At 47.7% G+C, this 18,527-nt stretch overlaps 1 protein-coding gene and 1 long non-coding RNA gene across 2 annotated transcripts; one reads left to right on the top strand and one right to left on the bottom strand.

Annotated features, from left to right (window-relative positions):
* Positions 1-397: 397 nt before the first annotated feature.
* Positions 398-18,518, bottom strand: LOC148111739 (uncharacterized). The gene is made up of 4 exons (XM_087879868.1): positions 17,588-18,518; positions 10,383-10,387; positions 4,740-5,396; positions 398-1,148 (listed from the first exon to the last, which is right to left on the bottom strand). Exons 1-4 carry the CDS (start codon positions 18,516-18,518, stop codon positions 1,107-1,109), a joined length of 1,635 nt encoding a protein of 544 aa, XP_087735994.1. The 3' UTR covers positions 398-1,106.
* On the top strand, positions 12,204-14,598 carry LOC148111740 (uncharacterized). Its single transcript, XR_015730203.1, has 2 exons — positions 12,204-12,635; positions 13,395-14,598. It is a non-coding gene; the product is annotated as an uncharacterized LOC148111740 (long non-coding RNA).
* Positions 18,519-18,527: the final 9 nt, after the last annotated feature.

Genomic DNA, 18,527 nt, shown 5'->3' with positions numbered 1-18,527 from the left:
GCCGAGAGCAGAGAAGGGGACGACTGAGGCAAAGTCTAAGGAAGGAAGTTAATTCACAGCAAGTTAAACTGAGTGTGTGATTCTGTTGCCTCAAATTGTAAGCTTCAACACTAATTTAAAATGACACATAAGCCCTTTTAACAGGGCTGTCTACACCTCTTTTTTAAGTTTAAGAATGTATGTTTTCCCCTTCTTAGCTAAGGCTCTTTATTTGGTGTGTGAGAAGTTGCTGTTTCAACAACGACACAACAGGGTCTTCTGAGTGTCTTTGAATACATCTGCAACTTTCAAGAAAGACACAAACCCAGCTGGGAAAGACTTAACACATTTGTCACGTGGAGAATTTTATCTGGAATCAGTGTTTTCTGCTCTTCAAACTTCACAAGTAATCGGTGCATTTTCTTGTTTGTGCTTTCAATCTTTTATTAGTTTATCATAGTGTAAAATACAAAATATAAAGAAAAATACAAGTAAGGTAAAATAGTGCAGGAAGAGAGAAAAGTGTAGGGTAAAGTGAGAAGCATTCATTCCCCGACTCCTTTTGATGCAGTAGAATAAATAACATAACACTTCAACTTTTTACTTTTATATAATACAATACCTTCTGTAGCATCAAATCTAATCGGCAAAGCTCAATATCAAAGATTTATTTTTTTCCCACCATAAGCACAAAGTCCAAAAGTTTCCAAGTAGAAACAAAATTATGTTCTTTTCTTTAATCGATCCGTTTAGGTACCTCTGCTAACTCCCATCAACTTTTGTAGCCATTTGTCCATGGAAGGAATTAGAGTTTGATCGTTTGCTTACTGATATGTCACATATACGGAATATTATATGCATCTTATTTCTTTACCCTGTAAAAAAAAAACATAACCCGGCCCCTTAATCAACAATTTTTGCTTTCCTTGAATTACTTGGTGATTTGCATTTTTATTTTCAGGTGAGCAAAGAAGCCAGTTTACAAAGGTAAAAGTCTCCCACAGTGGAGGTAATTCAGCTCTTTTCAGCTCCACTTTGTAACTGGCAGTTTAGCCTGCATGGATGAGGTCATAAAGCCATCAGAATTCCCAAGGAGAATAAGAATAAGAATAAGAATAATTTTATTTCTATACCTCCCTTCTCCCGAAGGACTCAGGGCGGTGTACAGCCTATTAAAAAACACAAGACAACATCAGTTAAAATAGTTTAAAATTATTAAATGAATTCGGCTCAATTTAAAACCCGAGAAATTTAAAACCCAATTTAAAATTGTTATGTTGATAGCCCAGCCTGGTGGAACAACAGGGTCTTGAGTGCACAACGAAACACCCGGAGGTCGGAGATCTTACGTATTTCCGGGGGCAGTTCGTTCCACAGGGCTGGGGCTCCCACAGAGAAGGCCCTCCCCCTGGGTGTCGCCAGCCGACATAACTTGGCCGATGGCACCCTAAGGAGACCCTCTCTGTGGGAGCGAACTGGCCGGTGGGAGGCTATTGGTGGCAGAAGTCGATCTCGAAGGTACCCATGTCCTGTGCCATGGAGCGCTTTAAAGGTGGTGACCAACACCTTGAATCGCAACCGGAAGACCACTGGGAGCCAATGCAGCTCACACAGGAGGGGTGTCACGCGAGCACAACAAGTTGCGCCCATAACCACCCACGCGGCCGCATTCTGGACCAGTTGGAGCCTCCGAGTGTTCTTCAAGGGGAGCCCCATGTAAAGAGCATTACAATAATCCAGCCGGGAGGTGACAAGGGTGTGAGTGACCGTGCGCAAGGCGTCCCAGTCCAGAAAGGGCTGCAACTGGCGAATCAGGCGAACCTGATAAAAGGCCCCCCTGGCCACGGCCGTCATATGCTCTTCTAAAGACAGCCGTGCATCCAGGAGGACACCCAGATTGCGAGCCCTCTCTGTGGGGGGCAAAGATTCACCTCCAATAGTCAGCGATGGCACCTGCTGACTATATCGGGACGCCGGAAGCCACAGTCACTCGGTCTTGGAAGGGTTGACTCTGAGCCTGTTCCTCGCCATCCAGACCCACACTGCCTCCAGGCAGCGAGACATCACATCAAGGGCATCGTTGCGGTGGTCTGGGGTGGAGATGTACAGCTGAGTATCATCAGCGTACAGATGACACTTCACCCCAAAACCACAGATGATCTCACCCAGCGGCTTCACATAAATGTTGAATAGAAGGGGTGAGAGGACCAACCCTTGCGGCACTCCCCATACGAGGTGCCTCGAGGTCGACCTCTGCCCCACTGCCAACACAAACTGCAAGCGGTCGGAGAGGAAGGAGAACCACCGCAAAACGGTGCCCTCTATTCCTAACCCCCTCAACTGCTGCAGCATGATACCATGGTCGATGGTATCAAAAGCCGCTGAGAGATCTAATAGGACTAGGACAGAGGAGCAACCCCTGTCCCGAGCCCTCCAGAGATCATCCATCAACGCGACCAAAGCCGTTTCGGTGCTGTACGCCTGCCTGAAGCCCGACTGGCACGGGTCCAGATAGCTTCATCCAGGTGTCGGGGAAGCTGTCATGCCACCACGCTCTCAACAACCTTCGCCACAAAACAAAGGTTGGAGACCGGACGGTAGTTGGCTAGTTCAGCCGGGTCCAGGGAAGGCTTCTTGAGGAGGGGCCTCAGTACCGCCTCTTTCAAGGTGGCTGGAAAGGTACCCCCACTCAGAGAAGCACTTATAATTCCCTGGAGCCAGCCTCGTGTAACCTCCCGGGAGGCCAGTACCAACCAGGAGGGACACGGGTCCAATAAACACTGGCGGCACTAATCTTAACCAGAACCCTGTCCACATCCTCGGGAGCCACAGGATCAAACTCCTCCCAGAAAATATTCTCAAGACCTACCCTCGTCTCCTCCCCTAGACTCATCCAATCAGAGTCCAAGCCTTCCCGAATCCGAGCGACTTTATCATGCAGGAATTGCACAAAATCCGCAGCACGACCCTGCAAGGGATCTTCCCGCACTCCCCCCCGAAAAAGGGAGTGGGTCACCCTAAACAGGGCAGCTGGGCGGTTCTCTGCAGATGGGATAAGAGCGGAAAAATGGTTAGATTTCACCGCTTTTATCGCCACTAGGTAGATCTTGATATAAGACCTCACCTGTGTCCGGTCAGAATCGGATTGACTAATCCTCCAAATGCTCTCTAGGCGTCTTTTCCGATGCTTCATCTCTCTCAGCTCCTCAGAGAACCAAGGAGCCAACTGAGATCGACATCAGGTCAGAGGCCGCAAAGGCACAATGCGATCCAAAGCTCTGGCAGCCGACTCTCCCAGACGGCCACCAGCTCTTCAGTCGAGTCGTGTGTCAGAGTCTCAGGAAACGGTCCAAGCTCCGGCAGGAACCTTTTGGGATCCATCAGGCGCCTGGGACGGAACCATCTGGTCGGTTCTGTCTCCCTGCGGCGGGGGGAAGCTGTAGGAAAGTCCAAGTGAAGGAGCGAATGATCTGTCCATGACAAGGGTTTAATATATAGGTCCCCTCTACCAAGATCATTCAACCACTGACCAGAGATGAAAATCAAGTCCAGAGTGTGTCCCCCTATGTGAGTGGGGCCTTGAACTAACTGGGTCAGGTCCATGGCCGTCATGGAAGCCATGAACTCCCGAGCCACCTCTCACGCCTCACCCGCGGATGGAAGGTTGAAATCCCCCATGACAATAAGTCTGGGGGTATCAACCGCCACCCCGGCAATGATGTTGAGTAGCTCGGGCAGGGTCGCTGCCACGTGGCAGGGAGGCAGGTACGTAGTCAGCAAACCATCTGCACCCCACGGCCCCACTCAAATAGTTGTAGGTCAAGCACTATCTGTACAGTGTTTTAAAAATCCAAAATAGCCCCCTAATTGGAACCCACAAACTTTTTCCTGCAACAAATCTGCAAAATAAGCCCAATTTGGTAGAAAAATTGTTCAAGTGTCCACACTGTTTCCAACTCGCATTTCTACTCAATCCCCAAACTTTCCTCCTAGACATGGTTTGGCTTTTCAAGGAAAAGAAAATGCCATTGTTGATCTTTACCCTGATGTTATCCTCAATAAAGTTCAATAAAGTTTTGCAAACTCAGAAGATATAAATATGGGAATTCTCAAACTCAAAATAAAATGTCTCATCCCACTGAAGAACTTTCCCTCCCAGAAACTCAACTGGTTTCTAATCAGCTAGAAACGATGCCTGACCAGGTTCTGCAGGATTGTCTGGGACACAACACATCCTCTCCACAACTGCTGGGAAGAGGCTCTGCGGTATCCGAAGCAGCACATTAGATTCAGTCAGTTTTCTTCCATATGAAGAAGTATCCACCTTGTGAACTCCCAAGTCTCTTGTTATGTAATCTAAATGGGCTGTGATTAATGTGTACGTAGCATATGTATGGGTATATATATATATATTCTTTTGAGAGCAAGCCTCAGAATTCCATTCTTTAACTTCAGTCTAACAATCGGAGCAGCCCTCAACTACAGCCCTTGGACAGGGATTAGGCAGGGATCTCGTCCACAGCTGCCCAGTTGATTATCCAACATTCCTGAACCACTTGACAGATGGACATCCAGACTCATACAAGGCCTCCCGCCCCACCCAGGACAGCCTGCCCTGCTAGTTGCCATAAGAATGACCAACAGCAGTCAAACTCAGGCCTGGGACCCTGGGCATGGCCCTGGAAGACTAAAGGAATTTATTAAAAGAAAAAAATGTATTAAATTTATTAAAAGTGAAAGTTTTAATTGGATTTTATTACCTTTCTTACCAGGCATTTATGTGGTTCCTCTCCTGTGTGGATCCTTTGATGTTTATAAAGATGTCCCCTGTGACTGAAGCTCTTTCCACACTCCAGACATTTATGAGGTTTTTCTCCTGAGTGGATTCTTTGATGTGTATAAAGATCTCCCCTCTGACTGAAGCTCTTTCCACACTCAAGGCATTTATGAGGTTTCTCTCCTGTGTGGATCCTTTGATGTATATAAAGATGTCCCCTCTGACTGAATATCTTTCCACACTCAAGGCACTTATGAAGTTTTTCTCCTGTGTGGATCCTTTGATGGGTATAAAGGTTGCTCCTCCGACTGAAGCTCTTTCCACACTCCAGGCATTTATGAGGTTTTTCTCCTGTGCGGATTCTTTGATGTGTATAAAGATCTCCCCTCTGACTGAAGCTCTTTCCACACTCAAGGCATTTATGAGGTTTCTCTCCTGTGTGGATCCTTTGATGTCTATAAAGGTTTCCCCTCAGACTGAATCGCTTTCCACACTCAAGGCATTTATGAGGTTTTTCTCCTAAGTGGATTCTTTGATGTTTATAAAGATTTCCCCTCAGACTGAAGCTCTTTCCACACTCAAGGCATTTATGAGGTTTTTCTCCTGAGTGGATTCTTTGATGTTTATAAAGATTTCCCTTCTGATTGAAGCTCTTTCCTGCATCCGCCGCAATCCTCCGTCCTCCTGCAGGGGAGAAAGAGAAGAGGGTCATGGCTGCGTCCCCTTCCCCGCAGGGGAAGCCCAGGCCCAAGCCCCCGCCTCCCACGGGCCTCCCGGGCAGTCTCCAGGTGGACACAGCCTCCTTCCCAACATCCTGTCTCCCTCCCCGGCCACCCAGCCGCCCCCAGACTAGGCCTCGTGCTCCCAGGCCTCCGGAAAGAGCCTTCCGGATTTCAATTCCCAGCATCCCCTGCGCTAAATCTGCATCAAACGGCCTCCTCTGTCACCGATTCAGGCCGCTTCCCTCGTTTCCCGCTTTGTTTCGGGAAGTGGTGGCTTCACGCCCTTTTCTCTCCACTAATTCCGCCTTTTCCTTTGGAGGATCCGCCCCTCGGAGTCCATTTGCCCATTGCCGACATTCCAAGCGTAACCAATCAGCATCCTTCTTCCTGCAACAAGGCAGATGGCGCCTGCGCAGTGCCACGGGTTTTTACGGTCCGGGGCGTAGGTGGGATAGGGGGGCATTCATATCAGCCCATGAAGGGCAGCCAGTTGGGTCTATTGTGGGACCTTAGGAGACCCTGAGTTTGAATCAGCCGCTCTTTGTGTCCTGGATTCCCTCTTTTCTTTGAGGGAAATCTCTTTGCTACAATATTCTAATAAATTGCCTTTAAATGCTCATCCCACTCAGATCCTCATTGGAGCAATTGTGCTGTGGCTGAATCTATTGCTAATTTGAACTTTATTGTTGTGGGTGTTAAAGAGCTTCTCCCTGCCATTGTTGATAGAAAATTATCTTTAAATAGATTTTTACTCCAAAAGCATTTTATTAAAATAAATTTGATAAAAATAAAAAAAATGATTTAAGTTTTAAAAAAACTGATTTTCATATTTTAAAATTGATTTTTATCGACCCTGATTTTTTCCATGCAATCAACTTTTTACTTTTTCTACTGTTGTGGAGTATAAAATGAAACCTGATTCTGTGTCCTGGATTCCCTCTTTTCATTGAGCGAAATCTCGTTGTTACAATACTCTTAATAAATTGCCTTTAAATGGTCATCCCATTCAGAGCCTAATTGAAGCAAGTGTGTTGTGGCTGAATCTAGGGCTCATTTGGCCTTCATTGTTGGGGGTGCAAAGGAGCTTCTCCCTGCCATTGTTTGATATAATCTATGTGGATTTCCCAAATGTGGGGACCTATTAAGACCATCCCCAAGCATCTGAAGCTGTCAGTTGGATTCCCTGAATGGTCCCCTTCTCTTCCAGCAGAAACTGCTAAAGGGATTCTCTAAGGCCAATGAACCTTTGTGTGATATATATATATATATATATATATATATGTATATGATTATCAAATTTATATACCGCCCTTTTCCCGAAGGACTCAGCGCGGTGCACAGCCAAAGTAAAAACATAAATACAAACATTAAAATACAGTTAAATACGTTTGGCCCCAAAGTTAAAAAACAGTAACAAACCCATTAAAAACATTTTAAAAAATGTGTTAAGCCAGCCCGGCTTGCTGAAAAAAAAAGGTCTTAAGGGCACGGCGGAAGGCACTGAGGTCTAGGTTTCTTCGTATCTCTGGGGGCACCTGATTCCAGAGGGCAGGTGCCCCCACAGAAAAGGCCTTTATATTTATATGAGCCATATTCTTAAGAATCCCCCACCCTTTTAGCCTTAAAACCCCTGGCTTTTCCCCAGGCGCTGGGAGGTCAGACAAGGAGAAGGTGGCATGGATTGGCTCCAGGTTTTTCTTTGATGGTTTTTCTTTTATGTTTTAATGTGTTGGATACTTTTAAAAACACCCTTTTGGGAGCTGCATAGAGTTGACAGAAAGATGGGCAGTTACGAGAACGTTTTAAATGAAGAAGACTCATTGGGGACCTGTTTGGTCCTCCCACTAGGTGCAGAGACTGGGTGTTCCCCAGTTGCCAGGATAGGGAAAGTCCCCCATTCCTCTGCTTTCTGTTCATCAGCTAAATGTTTAGCAAAAGGTGCATCTAGCTCAGTGGTGTCAAACTCTTATTTCCTTCAGGGCTGCATCAGGGTTATGTTTGACCTGGGGAGGGGGGTCCCTGGGTAGGCATGGCCAGCTCATCTTCACTCTTCTTGTGGGCACCTGTGGTGGCCAAGTGCTAGGACAGGACTTCTCTCACATCCTCCCTCCCTCATAACCTTCCTTCCTTCCTCCTGCCCTCCCTTCCCTTTTCTTCTTTTTCCTTCCCTCTTTCCTTCTTTTTCCTTCCTTCCTCCCTTCTCGTCTTTCCTTCTTTGCCTTTCCTCTTTCCTGTCCCTTCTTGGATGCTCAAATGCAAAAGGAGAAACATTTCTTTTGCTTTTAGTTTGTTTTCCTAATCCTCTGCCCGTGAAAATGGAGCTGGGGGGGGTGGAGGATACATTTTCGCTGGCGGAGGAGTGCAGGCGGCCATTGCAGCTGAAAACGGGGCCTGGTAGGGCTACACGCTTCTCTCCCGAGCTCTGTTTTCGCTGGCAGAGGCATTGTGGGCCAGTCCGATCTGTTCCCCACGGGCCAGATCCAAGCACCCTTCAGTTTGATGCCCCTGATCTAGTTCCTCCGATTGGGCAGTCCGTCGTATACACCTCTGGCAACCTCATTCCGTTTTCCTTTCATTTTAACCCAAATGCATTCAAGGAGGTTTTCTTCATTTTTTACTTTTTGCATTTCTACAAAGGTGCAGCTGTTTAAGTTAAGGTGATCAGACGTCCCGCTTTTGGCGGGACAGTCCCGATTTTTAGCAATTTGTCCCGCGATCCGCGGCGTTTTAAAAAAGTCCTGATTTTTCATTCTGCCTCCTTAGTCCCGGCTGCCTCCCGAGTCCCAGCTGATGGCTAGAGGGAAAAAAACTCTTTAAACTCTTGCCGCTGGGCTTCAAAGGGCCGCCCTACAGGTGATCAGTGTAAAGAGTTCCTGGAGCAGATTTTTTTTCCCCTAGCTATGCTGAAGAAGCGAAAGCGAAAGCAGGGTCTTTGCTGCAAGGTGACAAAATGAGGCAGAGAGAGATTTCTTTTTCTTTTTCCTCACCAAAAAAGGTAGGTGCAAAACTGCAAACAATGGGAAATTTAGGAGGAGAGTTCAAGATTTTAAAAAACAAAAGAAAAAAAGCTCTATTTAACTAGGGAATTGTAATAATTGTGATACTATTAATTGTATATTGTGTTGAAAGCAGAAATGGTTAAGTTGTGGTTTGGAGGAATATATGGGGGAAATTATTTGGTTCATTATTATTGGTAAATATAATTAATTGATTTGTAAGAAATTGGAATGCATGGAAATAATTGGAATATTCATGTTCATATTGATATACAAAAAGGATAGTTATATAACTAATTGATTTATATTAAAATGTTGAATTTGTATTAAACAACTGTATTACATAATTACATAATTAAACAATGTGAGGATGGATATAAAAATAATGACAATGGGAAGGGGTATAATATAGAATAGAAGGGAAAAATTGAATTTGATTAAGATTAGAGATGAGGATGAAGGGTAATGTTGTTTTTTAAAAAAAATAGATGAGGAATAAATATGGCAAAAAGGAAATATAGAAATTGTAAATTTAATTGAAATGACTAAACACTGTTTAAATTTGTGAACCAGCCAAATATTCTGTTCAAAGAAAATACATTGTATGTTCGTATGTGTGTTTCTAATTATTGCTATTCATTCATATTTGTTCTCTTTTATTCTTTAAAGTTTAACAATTCATTCTTTATCTTAATATCTTAATATTTGTTTGGGGTTGGCTTTCTTCCCTTTCATCTTTTTTATTGTACAGCAATCTTTCTCCTCAAACCTACCACCTCTCTCTTTCCTTTCCTTCTTACTTTCTCTTCCTCTCCTTCTTCTTCTCCTCCCTACTTCTTTTCTCCTTCTCCTCCTCTCTTCCTCCCTCTCTTACCCTCACTCCTACTCTAATTTCCCTTTCCTTCCTTCATCCTCTCTATTGCTGTATCCTTTTATGCATATGGACTACTCAGAGGGCTGAAAAACTTATTTCTGACTGGTCCTCACACTTTTGACCAGTCCTCGAACTTACGACTGTCCTCACATTTTACATTTTTGCCCTATCTTGTCACCATGGTGAAGAGAAGCAGTTGTGAAATGAGTGACACAGTTGTTAAGAATGCTGCACGGGCATAAATGATGACCAGTCATAACTGCGAAGACCGGTCAAAAGTGCGAGGACCTGTCAGAAATCACTTTTTTCAGCCCTATGGGTAGTCCTTTTGTGCACATGGACTACTCAGAGGGCTGAAAAAGTTATTTTTGACTGGTCCTCGCACTTTTGACCAGTCCTCAAACTTAAGACTGTCCTCACATTTTACTTTTTTTGCCCTATCTTATCACCATGGTGAAGAGAAGCAGTTGTGAAATGAGTTACATGGTTGTTAAGAATGCTGCACGGGCATAAATGTGAGGATGGTCACAAGTGTGAGGACCAGTCAAAAGTGCGAGGACCTGTCAGAAATGAGTTTTTTCAGCCCTCTGAGTAGTCCCTATACACATAGCCATGGCCACCCGGTCACATGACCAGCTAGCCACGCCCACCCAGTCACATGACCTCCAAACCATGCCCACAAAATAAGCCACGCCCACAATGGTGTCACTCTTTACCAATGTTAAAATCTGGTCACCTTAGTTTAAGTGCAACTCCACCTCCACCTCTTTTTATTAGGCGTTTTGAAAAATTTAAATTCTCCTGAGTTTCATCCCACCATGTTTCAGTAACGGCAGCAATCTCATCTTTGCTCTCGTGTTCTGGGACGTCAGGTTCCCTCTGTTTCTTCTTCATACTTTGGGTGTTGATGTGTAGGAGGAGGGATGAGAAAGGAGAAGATGAATCCGTGTAGGTGTGTGTATCTGTGTGTGGGGTCTGTGGAGGGGCTGGCAAGGCAGCTGGGGGAGAGGGCCTGGCTGACTTAATCCTCTTACTGTCTCTGGGATGTATTTTGCGGTTACTGTTCATGACGGTTGGATATATTGCCCCCAAACTGTACAGGTAGTACTAACTAGATCTCCAATCAGAATTGAGACAAAAATTTCTGTTCGTGAGTTGCTGCACCCTATTATTTGACATAATTGGCAGCTCATATCCTACAGTGGTGAAGTGAGTTGTGGAGTTGTTATGTGAATCCTCCAATGACTTTGTGGGACACCAGCTGGGAAGGTTACCAATACTGATGACGTGACGCTAGGACAGCGCAGCCGTCATAAATACTTGCAAGTGGCTAAACGCCTGGATTTTGACCACATGGATGCTGAAACAGTCGTAAGTGTGAAAACTGGTCAAGGCCACTTTTTTTTCAGTGCTGCTATAACTCCACTAAGTCATTAAGCAAATAGTTGTAGGTCAAGGACTATCTCTACAGTGCTTTAAAAATAATCCAAAATAGCCCCCAAATTGGAACCCACAGAGGTCAAAAATTTTCCTGCAACAAATCTGCAAAACTAACCCATTTTGGGAGAAAAGCTGTCCAGCTGCCCACAACTGTTTCCATCTTGCAGTTCCACTCAATCCCCAAACTTTGAGAGGGTGGCTGAAGCCCCTGGAGGTTTATCTGTCTCCTCAGGGTCACCCGAGTGGTGCGAATGGTTCTTGCAGTCTGCAATTTTCCCCTCTGGAAATCCATTCCTGCTCCCACACCATGCAAAGGGGGTTCAGCCCAAATTGCATCACTAAAAGTCTGTAGAGATTCTCCGTCATCCAGGTCAGGATTGTCCCAAAGGTGCTTTGCTCAGGAGGCAACTGGACTTTCTGGTTTTTTCTTTTTCTTTTGAAGGCGTTTCGCTTCTCATCCAAGAAGCTTCTTTGGTACTGAAGAACTGAAGAAGCTTCTTGGATGAGAAGTGAAACATCTTCAAAGAAAAGCAAATGAAGTCAAGTTGCCTCTTGAAAAAGCACCTTTGGGATGAGGCCTCCTGCATGAGCAGGGGGTCAGACTAGAAGACCTCCAAGGTCCCTTCCAGCTCGGTTGTTCTTATTCTGTTAGCCGAGAAGGGAACTTCCTACATACACCTAAAAACAGCTTGAGAACCTCACTGGGCTCCAGCATCAGATCCCCTCAGGTCTTTGGTGCAAAACAAGAAGAACATTAAAAGGATGTCAAATTGTGGCCCCTTTAGCTCTCGCCTGCCTGAGCGTCCCTCTACTAGATCTCCACCCCCCACCTTCCCCAGGGAGGGACCCTGGATGGGGGGGAAAGCCAGAGACCCACGGGGGGCCCCCAACCTCCAGAGGGCAACGGAGGGAAAGGTTTACCTTTGAGGGGGGTCAGCAAAGGCTGAGAGGCCCACATATTAATGGGGGGGTGTCCTGGGGGGATTTCTCCCCCTCCTGCAGATTTGCAAAGGGGTCTTTTGGGGGGGGAGCTTGAGGGGGGGTGTCGCTGCTTGGAGGCCACGGAGGAGCCTGGCTGGAGCCCCCCAGGAGGAAGGGGAGACCCCTCAGCCCCGCCTGCCTGGGTGCCCCCCCCCATATTTCCACCCCCCCCCCGCCTTGCCTAGGGAGAGACCCCGGTTGGGGGAAGGGTGGGAGAGTCAGAGACCCAGGGGGGCCCCCCAACCTCGGCCTGCCTGAATGCGGGGGGGAGGGGGCGGAGGGGGAGAAGAGGGACCCAAAGATCAAAGGGAAAATCCCCCCACAGCCTCACCTCCGCACGAGAACAGAAAGTGAGTGGGCACCGCGCAGGCGCACTCGGTGACTGAAAATGGAGGACGCCGATTGGTCGCTCTGGGGGACGGCGGCGATTGGCTGGAGGACTCCTTGGGGCGGTCCCTCCAAAGGAAGGGTGCCCCCCTCCCCCGCCCCTCGCTTATGGATAGACCTCCGATGGTGTGGGGGGGGGAAAGTCGCAGCCGCAGAAGGGCCCCCCAACCTCCGCTTGCCTGGATGCCGGGAGGGGGGAAAGCTGAACGGACCCCAAAATTTAAGCGGCCCACCTCCACGTGGAACCATAACAACGCTGCGCAACACGCAGGCGCACTCTGGTTCTTTGAAGAAAGGTGGACGCTGATTGGTTGCCCTGCGGAGGGCGGCGATAGGCAGGAAGACTCCTGGGGGGCGGTCCCTCCAAAGGAAGAGGAGGAGCCTCTGGCAAAAAGGGCGCGAAACCTCCACTTCCGGAAACCAATCGGGCAAAGAAGGAACTCCCTGTATCGGCGATAAGAGGAGCCCGGATGATGGAGGTTTGGCGCAGGGGATGCTGGGAGTCGCAGTCTGGGAGGGTCTCTTTTGGGTCCGCAAGAGCTGCCCCCCCCCCCCCCCGGGGAGGATTAGGCGCCATCTGAGAAAATGAAGTTGAAGGTTGAAAGAAAAAAAGGAGGTTCCACATTTAGGCAAGGAAAACAAAATGCTCAGGGAGAGTATAGGTGGCAGCTCACTCAACAGTGGTGACTCTGAGGGGGATCTTGGAGTCCTAGTGGACAGTCGCTTAAATAGGAGCCAGCCGTGTGCAGCAGCTGCCAAAAAGGCCAACACAGTTCTGGGCTGCATCAACAGAGGGAGAGAATCAAGATCACGCAAAGTGTTGATACCACTTTATGATGCCTTGGAAAGGCCACACTTGGAAGAATGGATCCAGTTTTGGTCGCCATGATGTAAAAAAGATGTGGAGACTCTAGAAAGAGTGCAGAGAAGAGCAACAGAGAGGATGAGGGGACTGGCGGCTAAAACGTATGATGAACGGTTGCAGGAACTGGGTATGTCTAGTCTGATGAAAAGAAGGACGAGGGGAGACAGGATAAGAGTCTTCCGATATCTCAGGGGCTGCCACAAAGAAGAGGGGGCCAAGCTATTCTCCAAAGCACCTGAGGGGGGCAGGACAAGAAGCAATGAGTGGAAACTAATCAAGGAGACCTCCAAGATCCCTTCCGACTCTTATTCTATTCTGTTCCCGTGCGGGGAAGGGCATGGAGCCGTGACCCACCTTTCTTTCTCTCCTGCAGGAGGATGGAGGAGCCCGGCGGAGGAAGGAAGGAAGCGTCGCCCGAGAGGAGGAGGAGAGCGGGCCCCGCAGAGCAGCTCTGCCTGGTGACAGCGGGGAAAGGCCGGGGGGTTCTGGGACTGCAGGAGGGATGAGCCCAGGGGGAGCCTGGGAAAGGCCGCTGCCTGGAGGGCGATGCGGGAAAGAGGAGACGGGCCTGGAGGGTGGAGGCTTCTTCGGAAGTCCCCGAAAGCTCCGAAGGATCCAGGAGGAAGCAAAGGAATATCAGTGCCCGGAATGTGAAACATTCTTCACAAGAAATGGACATCTTCAAAGGCATATCAGCATCCACACAGGAGAGAAGAAATACGAATTTGATTTTGATTCACACCCCTCTGCTCAGGCAGGAAATCCTCTACCGTTTCAGACAAATGGTTGCCCAATCTCTTTTGAAAAGACTTTAGTGATTGAGCAGAAGAACTTCTCTAGGCAAGCCGTTCCACTGCTTAATTTTTCTCACTGTCAGGAAATTTCTCCTTAATTGCAGGTTACTTGTCTCCCTGGTTATTTTCCATCCATTATTTCTGGTCTTCCCTTCTGGTGCTTTGGAAAATAGGCTGACCCCTCCCCTCTTCCTTGTGGCAGCCCCTTAGGTATTGGAACAGTGCTATCGTGTCACTGCTGCTCCTTTTTTTCACTATCGTCAGGATAGAGAATCAGAGGGACCTTGGAGGTCTTCTAGTCCAACCCCCTGCTTAAACAGGAGAACACTGCAATTTGAAAGAAGTGGCTGTCCAGTCTATTTTTAAAAGCCTCCAGTGATAAAGCACCTACAATTTTTGGAAGGCAAGCTGTCCCACTGGTTGATTTCATATAATCATGTGATGGATACGGTGTCCTAAAATAGCAATGGGATTTAGGCTTATATACCTCCCCATAGTGTTTCCTGGTAGCTGGCGATTAGCTTTCTGTAAGTGTTTGAAACTATCCAACTTTCACTGCAGCTGCACAGGAGCACTGCAGTGCTAAAACTTTCCAAATTTTGATCCCAAAGGAATATATGGGTCCTCTATTTTGGACGCATTCTATAGAGGTATATTGGTCCCAAGAATTGTCCTATTGTGCACTGTTTTGCCCAGTGTGAATCAAAAGGCACAACCGAAAGCAAATAATCCAGGTGTCAGGTTCCGATGTTATCTCAAATAAATTTCATTCTCAAACACAAAGTCTTTGATGAAATCTCTTATTTATTGAAGAATAACGATCTAGTCCTGAACTCATTTGCAGCCGAAACTGACCCTCTGATCCCAAACCCCTCCCTTTCCGGTCCTCAAATCTCAGTGTCTCATTGGCCATCTTCCAAGTCCATCTTTCATTTCAGTTACTTCAAGTCACAGGAATTCCCCCCTCTTCTCATCACCTAGGTGTCGTTATCTGCCGGAGTGGGGGGTGGGGGGGAGAACTGGGTGAAAAGTCAAGCTACTACTTCTAACAGGCTCTTTCCCACTCATTCATGTCAGCGCTGGGGAAATCATAGTTTGGAACACTGACACCAGGCTCACTGCTGTGTTTATTGAACGGTATGTACCGCAGTGGCTGTCCTGAAAAAGAATAGTGGGAGACTCCCCTGCAGACCAATAGGTATATTTGAGAAATGTGGTGGTACGAAAACTACCCCGATACCTGGATGAAGTTGTCTATCTGGATCCGTTCCAGTTGGGCTTCAGGTCATGATACAGCACGGAAACGGCATTGGTCGCATTGGTGCATGATCTCTGGAGGGCTCGGGACAGAGGTTGCTCCTCTATCCTGGTCCTATTAGATCTCTCAGTGGCTTTTGATACCATTGACCATGGTATCTTAATGCACCGGCTGGAGGGGTTTATTTATTTATTTATTTATTTATCAAATTTCTATACCGCCCTACTCCCGAAGGACTCAGGGCGGTGAACAGCCAAGATAAAATACAGATAATACAAATATTAAAAGTCCCTTACAATTATTAAATATTTTGGCCGAAACACAGATTAAAACACCGAATTTATAAAATCAAACGAATTAAAAATTTAAAAGAGGAGAGTTAGGCCAGGCCAGCCTGCTGGGTTAGGAATAGGGGGCACGGTGTTTCGGTGGTTCTCCTCCTTCCTCTCTGACCGTTCGCAGTTTGTGTTGGCAGGGGGGCAGAGGACGACCTCGAGGCACCTTATTTGTGGGGTGCCGCAAGGGTCAGTCCTCTCACCCCTTCTGTTCAACATTTATGTAAAACCGCTAGGCGAGATCATCCGTGGTTTCGGGGTGAGTGTTCATCAGTATGCTGATGACACACAGCTATACATCTCCACCCCAGACCACCCCAATGATGCCCTTGCTGTGATGTCCAGTTGCCTGGAGGCTGTGCGGATCTGGATGGAGAGAAATAAGCTCAGACTCAACCCCTCCAAGACCGAGTGGCTGTGGCTTCCAGCGTCCCGGTATAGTCAACTGGTACCATCACTGACAATTGGGGATGAGATCTTGCTCCTCACAGAGAGGATCTGCAACTTGGGTGTCCTCCTGGATTCACGGCTATCTTTAGAAGATCATTTGACGGCCGTGGCCAGGGGTGCCTTTTATCAGGTTCGCCTGATCCACCAGTTGCGTCCCTTTCTGGATCGGGACGCCTTGCGCACGGTCACTCATGCCCTAGTTACCTCCCGTATGGACTACTGTAATGCTCTCTACACGGGGCTCCCCTTGAGAAGCACCCGGAGGCTCCAACTGGTCCAGAATGTAGCCGCGCGGGTGATTATGGGCGCAGCTCATTGCGCCCATGTAACACCTCTCCTACGCGAGCTGCACTGGCTCTCGGTGGTCTTCCAGGTGCGATTCAAGGTGTTAGTTATCACCTTTAAAGCACTCCATGGCTTAGGACCTGGGTACCTACGAGACTGTCTTTTGCCACCAATAGCCTCCCACCGACCAGTTCGTTCTCACAGGGAGGGACTACTCAGGGTACCATCAGTCAAATGATGCCGACTGGCGACTCCGAGGGGGAGGGCCTTCTCTGTGAGGGCTCCAGCCTTTTGGAGTGAAGTGCCCCCGGAGATACGGAATATCCCCGATCTCCGTGCTTTCTGCCGTGCCCTCAAGACCCTGATGTTCCAACAGGCGGGGCTAAACATGTGAATGATTTTTAAAATGTTATCTAATTCTGGGTTTTTAATTTAATTGGGCCAAATAATAATAATTTTAATTTAGCAATTTTATGATGTTTGTGTATCTATATTTTTCTTGACTGTACACCGCCTTGAGTCCTACGGGAGAAAGGCGGTATAGAAATATAATAAATAAATAAATAATAATAATAATAATAATAAATTTATTTACGGTCACAGACCAAAATGCAAGCATAGCTACAGAAAAACATAGGGAAAAGAACATCACGAACAGCCGGCCACCGGAAGCCCCGGCTGAGAGGGACCACAGCGCTCTCCTCTAATGGTTACGGCTCTTAGAAAAAATTTTGAGACCTGAGAGGTAGTGTATGAGGAGCCATCCCCTAGACAATACAAGGCCAAATCACTATCATTGGGCCCACAGAAATCTGTCTCTAAGAGAGACATCAAATTAGTCCTGGCTACGTTGTATATGGGGCAGTGTAAAAGGACATGCTCCACAGTCTCAACCTCCGCTCTACCACAGGGACATAGCCGCTCGCCCCTCGGAAGCCTCTTGAATCGACCGTCCAGCAATGCTGAAGGCAAGACGTTAAAACGAGCAAGGGAGAAGACTCTTCTATACTTAGGGATGGTTAGAGTATAGAAATATGAGGCCATCCTCAGTCCAAAATTATTAAGTTGGCTGAAGACCAGAGGGGAGCAGGTTTTATTGGCTCTAGCTCTCAGATATTGTAAGTCTATGTCCACAAGCCGTTGGACTACCCTACATTGGGCATCTTTAAGGCCATAGTCTCCCATGGCATCCCCCGAAAAACCTAACAGGTGGAGTTTCTTCGTCAGATCCCTCTCCCACCGAGACGTATAGGGGTCAGCTAACACCAGGGAGAGGTAGCTGCCAGGGGCTGCCAAAAAGAGTGCCCGAAACCACCATTTAAAGGTGTTGATCCACGCCATGCATTCGACTGATCGAATGCCCAGTTCCAGATACATCGGAGCAAAGCCAACACAGGGAGGAAGACCCAAAAGTTTCCTTAAAAAAGCAGGGTGCTCCTTAGACTGAATCTCTTTCCACACTCCAGGCATTCGTATGGCTTCTCTCCCGAGTGGATCCTTTGATGTGTATAAAGGTTTCCCCTCTGACTGAATCTCTTTCCACACTCAAGGCATTTATGTGGTTTTTCTCCTGTGTGGATTCTTTGATGTATATAAAGTGTTCCCCTCTGACTGAATCTCTTTCCACACTCAAGGCATTTATGTGGTTTTTCTACTGAGTGGATCCTTTGATGTCTATAAAGGTTTCCCCTCAGATTGAATCTCTTTCCACACTCCAGGCATTTATGTGGTTTTTCTCCTGAGTGTATCCTTCGATGTGTATAAAGGTTTCCCCTCTGACTGAATCTCTTTCCACACTCCAGGCATTTATGAGGTTTCTCTCCCGAGTGGATCCTTTGATGTGTATAAAGGTTTCCCCTCTGACTGAAGCTCTTTCCACATTCCAGGCACTTATGAGGTTTTTCTCCTGTGTGGATAATTAGGTGGCTTTGAAGATGTCCATTTCTTTTGAAGGTTTTTCCACATTTCGGGCACTGATGTTCCTTTGCTCCCTCTTGGATCCTTCGGGGCTTTCGGGGTCTTCCGAAGGAGCCTCCGCCCTCCAGGCCCATCTCGGGGTCTCCGCCCATTTCCTCCTCCCCGCTTCGCCCTCCAGGCAGCCGCTTTTTCCAGGCTCCCCCTCGGCTCATCGCTCTTGCAGCCTGAGGGCCCCCGGCCTTTCCTCGCCGTCTCCTGTGGAAACCGCGCCGGGACCGGGCAGGTCTGCTCCGTGGGGCCCGCTCTCCTCTTTCTCTTGGCCAGCACCTTTTTCCTGCATCTGGCGCCATCCTCCGTCCTCCTGCAGGGGAGAAAGAGAAGAGGGTCACGGCTGCGTCCCCTTCCCCACAGGGGAGGCCCAGGCCCAAGCCCCCGCCTCCAATGGGCTTCCCGGGCATTCTCCAGGC

This window comes from Pantherophis guttatus, chromosome 16 (genome assembly GCF_059756535.1).
Source record: "Pantherophis guttatus breed Tessera chromosome 16, ASM5975653v1, whole genome shotgun sequence".
Taxonomy (NCBI): Eukaryota; Metazoa; Chordata; class Lepidosauria; order Squamata; family Colubridae; genus Pantherophis; species Pantherophis guttatus.
The sequence above is the reverse complement of the archived record's forward strand: the minus strand, read 5'-3'. Positions and strand labels throughout refer to the sequence as shown.

What these genes read in the sequence shown, in the direction of transcription:
- LOC148111739 (XM_087879868.1), bottom strand. Translation starts at nt 18,518, where the DNA reads ATGCCCGGGAAGCCCATTGGAGGCGGGGGCTTGGGCCTGGGCCTCCCC. An exon ending in ATAAATGCCTGGTAAGAAAG is followed by an intron (nt 1,149 to 4,739) that starts GTAATAAAATCC and finishes GTTTTTTAATAG; the next exon opens with GCTGTACACCGCCCTGAGTC.